The sequence below is a fragment of the Salvelinus alpinus genome, chromosome 21 (assembly GCF_045679555.1).
Source record: "Salvelinus alpinus chromosome 21, SLU_Salpinus.1, whole genome shotgun sequence".
Classification (NCBI taxonomy): domain Eukaryota; kingdom Metazoa; phylum Chordata; class Actinopteri; order Salmoniformes; family Salmonidae; genus Salvelinus; species Salvelinus alpinus.
Window position 1 is genome coordinate 25349539 of NC_092106.1, and position 8145 is coordinate 25357683.

Genomic DNA, 8145 nt, shown 5'->3' on the forward strand with positions numbered 1-8145 from the left:
AAAGAATAACCTTTGAATGAGTAGGTGTGTCCAAGCTTTTGACTGGTACTGTATTTATTTCAATGTTTTAATTATGGGGTTGAAGCCTGGTACTCCACACCACTTTGAACAAAAGAGTTGTCAGCCAGGTTAGCGAATATGGGCACTCCACCCATAAGGGTTAGACCTTTCAAACCCAACTCTGGACCTCGAAGCCAGGTCCACTGCTTTTTTTCATTGTTCCCCTCTAATCACTGACCGATTTAGACCTGGGACACCAGGTGGGTGCAATTAATTATCTGGTAGATCAGAAAACCAGCAGGCTCCGGACCTTGTAGGGTAAGAGTTGAATACCCCTGGGTTAGACCAGGGTTTCCCAAACTCGGTCCTGGGTCCCCCCTGGGTGCACGTCTAGATTTTTGCCCTAGCGCTACACAGCTGATTTAAATATTCAAAGCTTGATAATGGGTTGGTTATTTGAATCAGCTGTGTAGTGCTAGGGCAAAAACCAAACCGTGAACCGGGGGGGGCAGGACAGAGTTTGGGAAACGCTACTCTAGACCACTGTTTTTTGGACACCCATAGCCTAGTCAGTCGATAGTGGTCGCTAGATCTAGTGGTCGCTACAGTCTAGGATGATGTGCATTCCCAGTAATACACTCCTGTCCCCGTGGACTGACTCGAACATAGCGCATCCACCATTCAGGCTGCAAAGACATCACTTTCCTCCTTAACTAGCTTTAATGGCGAGGTGACGGAAAAAAACTGGAAAATGTGTGTTAGTTGAACATGGTGTGCAACATTTTAAACTGCCCGAAAATCTGAAAATGGTGGTGGATTTTTTTATTGAGTAAGACAATACACATATTTGACCTTTTTCTTCGGGCAGCTCGCCATTAAAGCTAGTCGGCTTCCTAGGCTAGGGCACACACACGAGTAAACACATGCAAACCCTGAAGGGGCTTGTTGATATCAAAAGGGAACAACACAGCTGTTGTATCTGCTGTTGACAGTTTAATATGTAGATACATCTATATATTAAACAAATTTGCAGTACAGGTGCTGTCATCATACTCAACATGTGTGTGTATAGCTTTGGCTTGCCAGCAAATTGTAAATATAAAACAATGTTGTCAACATCTTTTATGTAACAGTATAGTAATAACCATAATGACTTTAACAATAAAGTTGTGAAATTCAGATTTAATAGTGTAGTTGGACTATGATTTTGTAAGGCTTGCTGTGAACATAACAATGATAGTAATAGGTGCTAGCATTAGCAATGTGGCTCTGGGGAAATTTCTTTTAAAAAAATGGATAAGCTATGCACAAGTACTAGGCTACAATATACAGTGCCTTCGGAAAGTATTCAGACCCCTTGACTTTTTCCACATTTTATTACGTTACAGCCTTACACAATTTTTTTTTTTTTTTAATTATCCTCAACAATCTATAACCCATAATTACAAAGCGAAAACAGGTTATTAGAATTTTTTGCAAATGTATTAAAAATAAAATACAGAAATACCTTATTTACATAAGTATTCAGACCCTTTGCTATGTTTCTACAACTCGATTGGAGTCCACCTGTGGTAAAATCAAGGGTACCAAAACATTTCTGCAGGATTGAAGGTCCCCAAGAACAGTGGCCTCCATCATTCTTAAATGGAAGAAGTTTGGAACCACCAAGACTCTTTCTAGATCTGGCCGCCCGGCCAAACTGAGCAATCGTGTGAGAAGGGTCTCGGTCAGGGAGGTGACCAAGAACCCGATGGTCAGTCTGTATTGATGGGAGAACCTTCCAGAAGGACAACCATCTCTGCAGCACTCCACCAATCAGGCCTTTATGGTAGAGTGGCCAGACGGAAGCCACTCCTCAGTAAAAGGCACATGACAGCCCGCTTGCAGTTTGCCAAAAGGCACCTAAAGACTCTCAGACCATGAGAAACAAGATCCTCTTGTCTGATGAAACCAAGATTGAACTCTCTGGCCTGAATGCCAAGCGTCACGTCAGAAGGAAACCAGGCACCATCCCTACGGTGAAGCATAGTGGTGGCAGCATCATGCTGTGGGGGTGTTTTTCAGCAGCAGGGACTGTGGGACTAGTCAGGATTAAGGGAAATATGGACGCAGAAAGTTCAGAGAGATCCTGGATGAAAACCCATTCCAGACCTCAGACTGGGATGAAGGTTCACCTTCCAACAGGACAACGACCCTAAGCACACAGCCAAGAAAACGCAGGAGTGGCTTCGGTACAAGTCTCTGAATGTCCTTGAGTGGCCCAGCCAGAGCCTGGACTTGAACCCGATCGAAGAGACCTGAAAATAGTTGTGCAGCAACGCTCCCCATCCAACCTAACAGAGATTGAGAGGATCTGCAGAGAAGAATGGGAGAAACTCCCCAAATACAGGTGTGCCAAGCTTGTAGCATTATACCCAAAATGACTCGAGACTGCAATTGCTGCCCAAGGTGCTTCAACAAAGTACTGGGTAAAGGGTCTGAATAATTATGTGAATATGATAAATACATATTTTGTATATATATATAAATTAGTAAAAAAATATAAAAATCCGTTTTTGGTTTGTCATTATGGGGTATTGTGTATAGATTGATGAGAATTTAAAAAAAATTTTTTTTAGAATAAGGCTGTAAGCTAACAAAATGTGGATGAAGGTCAAGGGGTCTGAATACTTTCCGAAGGCACTGTATCTGCCTGTCTATATTTGGTAATGCGTTGACATTTTGACAATTCCTGATCATAAGGAGGTTAGGTCATAATTGTCGAGGGATCTGTGGCCAGAAATTGTGCAAAAGAAGAACAGCTCCTCGTTTTTCTGGGTGTTTACGGTCATCAACAAGAGGATACGTCTGAAATCTAAGGTAAAGTACAACCTTAACTTTACAGTGTTTGGTGATTAGTTATCTGATTCGAATTATTTCATTTTAGAGGTATTGTTCACTTGAATGATGACTTTTAAATGTCATATTGTTTAGTAAAATTCTGACTGGTTTTGTGTCACTTCATAACTAAACCATTCCAGCATTAATGACATGACAATAGTCCTATGGTTATTTATTTTGGTCTGGATATGGACACTTACGGATTAAATCTTTCAAATAAAACAATAGCAGATAGCAATTCATCAAAATAGTATGTAATGATAAACATATAATGCTTAAATGGTTAAAAATGTATACAATTCTCAATTCCGGGATTCTTGAAAGATGGGACAATCCTTGTCATGCAGTGAAACTTTATTTTATAGTAAACATTTTTATTTTTTTTGCATTATTTGAGCAAAAAAATTACATTTCGTGGAATTTTATAAGGGGAAAGATTTGCTTTTGGAAATTTCAAAATATTTTCAATATTGTTCATTTCCATGTGGGCTCTATGCCCAGAAATGCCCTTGTCCAGAGCAAAGGATCCCAATTTCAAACTCTCGTAAAAACGAGCAATAACTAATAACTAACTGAAAAGGAATGTTATGTAATTTCTTGCAATAGCCCTCTCAAGTAATATTTCTCTCAAAACTATACTTCCTAAAAAACGTGTCCGGAGATTTGGGGCTCTATTCAGTATGTATCACGGAAGTTCAGTATTAAAACGTGATTGAAATATAAAGGCAATGCTCTCGTTTTAGCGGAGACTGCATTCGGTTTAAACAGAAAGTACCTTCAAATGTTGTTACGCTACAACGATACAGATGGAATAGAGCCCTTGGTCACCTCCATCAGATTAGTCTGAAATCCTAAATGAATCAGGAATGAGCAGGGTCAGTTACATCGTAATACCTTTCATGTTCTCATAGTGCAACAAGACCCTTCATGGCCTGTAAAGTTCTCTACTTTTGATAGAATTAAACAAATAATATTGAAATCACCATGGTCACACCCATAATCTTTCAACTCCATCTCCCGTATACACTGAACAAGAATATAAATGCAACATGTAAAGTGTTGATCCCATGTTTCATGATTTGAAATAAAAGATCGCAGAAATTTTACATACACACAAAAAGCGTATGTCTCTCAAATTAGTTTACATCCCTGTTAGTGAGCATTTATCCCTTTTAATCCATCCACCTGACAGGTGTGGCATATCAAGAAACTGATTAAACAGCATGATCATTACACAGGTAAACCTTGTGCTGGGGACAATAAAAGGCCACTCTAAAATGTGAAGTGTTGAGGGAGCGTGCAATTGGCATACTGACTGCAGGAATGTCCACCAGAGCTGTTGCCAGAGAATTTGGCAGTACGTCAAACCAGGCCTCACAACCGTAGATCATGTGTATGGCGTTGTGTCGGCAAGCGGTTTGCTGATGTTAACGAGTGCCCCATGGTGGTAGTGTGGTTATGGTATGGGCAGGCATAAGCTACGGACCACAAACACAATTGCATTTTATGTATGGAAATTTTTCTGCACAAAAATGACATGACGAGATCCTGAGGCCCATTGTGAGGCCCATGTTTTTTAGGTATCTGTGACCAACAGATGCATATCTGCATTCCCAGTCATGTGAAATCCATAGATTAGGGCCTAATGAATTTATTTAAATTGACAGATTTCCTCATATGAACTGTAACTCAGTAAAATCAATGAAATTGTTGCATTTATATTTTTGTTCAGTATAGATTAAGATAGGATATTAATTTTGGTTCAAATATGTTTATTTTAATTAGGTTTTGAAGTCATAAAGCAACTGAGGGAAAACAAAATTGCTACTTTGTATACCACTTGAACGAAGAATAATAGTCAAACATAAACTCGTCTAACGTTAACTCCGTCAAACATAAACTCGTCTAACGTTAACTCCGTCAGAGTGCTGAAAGATCTGATAGGATGTTTTTATTGGGGATTTACAAATGAAGGATTTTCTATATTTGACAAATAATTGTATAGAACTTTTATTTTTAGAGGCAAAAATATGTCTGTTTTAAGTGTTTTTGTCAACTCTGTTAGTAGCTTGTCAACAAAATTAAACAAAAATAAGTTTGGAGATTTGTATTACATATTTGAATAATCTAATGTTATCATGAAACTATCAATGCCTTTAAACACATTTAGGATAATACATGTAAAAATGAAATGCCTTTTAAGGTGTCTGACAGAGTTTATATACATCCTATGAAAATATCTATTTCAAATGTTGTTAATATTAGGAAAAGTATTTGTGAAAAAAGTAGAGATTGTCCCTTCTATCAAGAATTCCTGTATTATTGTATTGACACAATTATATTATAGTAGCTATCAAATGACTGTCTTTTCCTTTCCCCTCAACAGTCACCTCCAAGCATGGATGATATGTGCTCGATTTTCACTGAAGAGGAGTTGAGTCTCTACAACATCACTGATTGTGAATTCGTCAAGCCTGAGGGCCTTGGTCCTGTGCTCGGGCCCCGTCACCTGTCCGCCCTGGTGTTCTATGGCTTGGTCTTCCTGCTGGGTGTCCCGGGCAACGCTCTGGTGGTGTGGGTGACGGGCTTCCGCATGCCGCGCTCCGTCACCTCTCTGTGGTTCCTCAACCTGGCCCTGGCTGACCTGCTGTGCTGCCTGTCCCTGCCCCTCCTCATGGTGCCCCTGACCATGGATCAGCACTGGCCCTTTGGCCCTGTGGCCTGCAAGCTGCTCAAGGGCCTCATCTACCTGATTATGTACTGTAGCGTGCTGCTGCTGGTACTCATCAGCCTGGACCGCTTTCTGCTGGTCAGCCGGCCCGTGTGGTGCCAGAACTGGAGGAGGCCTCGCAAGGCTGGCTGGGTATGTGTTGGGGTGTGGCTCCTGGCTCTGCTGGGCAGCATCCCCCAGTTTGTCTATGTGAAGGAGGTCCAGTTAAGCACCAGTAAGTCAGAGTGCCTGGGATTGTACACTGTAGCCAGCGGCTGGGCTATCACTACAGTACGCTTCCTGGTGGGTTTCGTGCTGCCATTCATCACCATTGTGGCTTGTCATTGGGTTGTGTACAGCAGGGCCAGGGGGGGGTCTGGGGAGGGGCCTGGGAGGGTGAGTGAGGCGCGCTCCAGACGCACCTTGAGGGTCATTGTTGCCGTGTCGCTGAGCTTCTTCTTGTGCTGGCTTCCACTGCACTTACTGGACTTCCTGGTTCTATCAACCCCCCGGCACTCATCGCACAGCGCCAACGTACAGCTGGCCCACACTCTGGCCCTCTGCCTGGCCTACTGTAACAGCTGCCTCAACCCTCTGCTCTATGTGTGTCTGGGACGAGGCTTTAAGCAGAGTATCAATCGCTCCCTGCGCAATATGTTCAACTTTGCCACCGAGGAGTCGGTAACCAGACAGAGCATGTTCAAGAGCACATCAGAAAGAACCCAGGAGATTAATATGTGAAGTTCTGTGTGTGTATGTGTGTTTTTGCGTGTCGGAGGTGGAACTGCATTAGAGCTGTCAAATCCACAAGCGGCTCCTGGCATTATAACTAAAGTGGACATTGCAAATTTGCTGCATGGAGTCGCAGTAAGAGAAATCCCATGCAGCCTTGTTTACAAGTTCTAACACTGGAATGTGAGATGTAATCTACACATTGATTAGGCTGATAGAAATCCTCATTATTTAGTTTAATGATTTTCAACTTAAGAGTAATCATTTTATATATATCCTAACGCAAGGGGGACAGGTGTGGCTTCGTGACAATGATCAAGAGCAGCTGCTCACGGAATTGACAGCTCCAACACATTTACACCTCCATAACATCAGCTATGTTTAGATTTGACTTCATTTTCATAGATATGTCATTTTGACAAATATGTAATGTTTTTGCCCTCAGATAATAACAAGAACTGTTAATGAGCACACCAGAACATGAATTGTGTTAAACATTTAAATTAAGAAAATAAATACATGTATTTGTGTTGAAATAAAATGTTTTATGAAACAAAGTTGCTCTTTAAAATGCTTTCATCCCATTCTCCCACACCCATGTCTTCTTCCTCTGTCACTACTGTGATAAGCTCTCTCTTTCAGATATCATCTGTGGTAATCAGCAGTGCAACTTTCTCAATAAATCACCACTGCATTTCCTAGAAATATAGTTCACTGGAGTGCCACTTTGAAATTGTTTATCATTCACAATCTCTGTGCTCTGTGCTTGCCTAAAGATGAGGCGGTTCAGAAACCCTAATAAAGAAACTTTAATACAGTGTTGTGCAACAGAACAGGAAGCCCTGTCCTCTCTGCAATATGTCTCTGTCAGCAATCACACTTCTGCAATTACGGGCTCTATCCCCATAGCGGTTGTTTTGGAGTGTCAGAGCTGTGTCAGAGCTGTTAAATTTTATTTCACATATCATATGAGGTAATCAGCAGTTCCACTTCCGCAATAAATCACACCTGCATTCCATAGAAATACAGTTCACTGGTGCCATTTTGAAATTGTTTGTAACACTTTATTTGGATAGTGCATATGTAGATGCTCTATAGACTATCAGTAACATTTCAACTAACTACTAACCCTAACCTTAACCCTAATCCTAACCTTAAATGTAACCCTTACCCTAACCCTAACCCTAGCCCTAACCTTATCATAACCCTTATTCTAAACCTAATTCTAACCGTAAGCTTAGCAGGCAGTTTGTTGATAGTATGACGGACTATCCAAATAAAGTGTGACCAAATTGTTTATCATTCACAAGCTCTGTGCTCTGTGCCCTGTGCTCTGTGCTCTGTGCCCTGTGCCTTGTGCTCTGTGCCCTGTGCCCTGTGCTTGCCTAAAGAGGGGGTTCGCATTTGGGACATAAAAAAACGAATAGAAATAAAAAGCTTAAGGCCCGGGTTAGGGTTAGTATACCATGCTCTCAATCATGCACAAAATCTTAGAATTAACATATTTTCATAACTTGGTACATGAAAATATGCAGCAGATGTTCGGAGCAAGGTTTAAAGCAGTTTTACTGATACACCACAGGGGGGCGACAGTGATGTACACTTTCTGTTATACAACTAGCACACTGAAAGCAGTTTAGGCTAACACAGGCAGCTCAATCCTGATCTTTTTGTCACTAATTGGTCTTTGATCAATCAGATCAGCTCTGAATAAGAACTAATGTGAAAATAACTGTATTTATGTGTGAGAAATATCCAGTAGGCATTCTGGAGTCCACTATTCTAGGTTGAATACTAGAAAGTGTCAAATGAATCACATGGCC

General features: G+C 41.1%; 1 protein-coding gene across 1 annotated transcript; it reads left to right on the forward strand.

Moving 5' to 3' along the window:
• The first annotated feature begins 2724 nt into the window (after nt 1-2724).
• On the forward strand, nt 2725-6879 carry LOC139548129 (C5a anaphylatoxin chemotactic receptor 1). Its single transcript, XM_071357539.1, has 2 exons — nt 2725-2859; nt 5267-6879. Exon 2 carries the CDS (start codon nt 5279-5281, stop codon nt 6329-6331), a length of 1053 nt encoding a protein of 350 aa, XP_071213640.1. The 5' UTR covers nt 2725-2859; nt 5267-5278; the 3' UTR covers nt 6332-6879.
• Nucleotides 6880-8145: the final 1266 nt, after the last annotated feature.

Coding starts and splice junctions, on each gene's coding strand:
- LOC139548129 (XM_071357539.1), top strand. CDS start 5,279: ATGGATGATATGTGCTCGATTTTCACTGAAGAGGAGTTGAGTCTCTAC.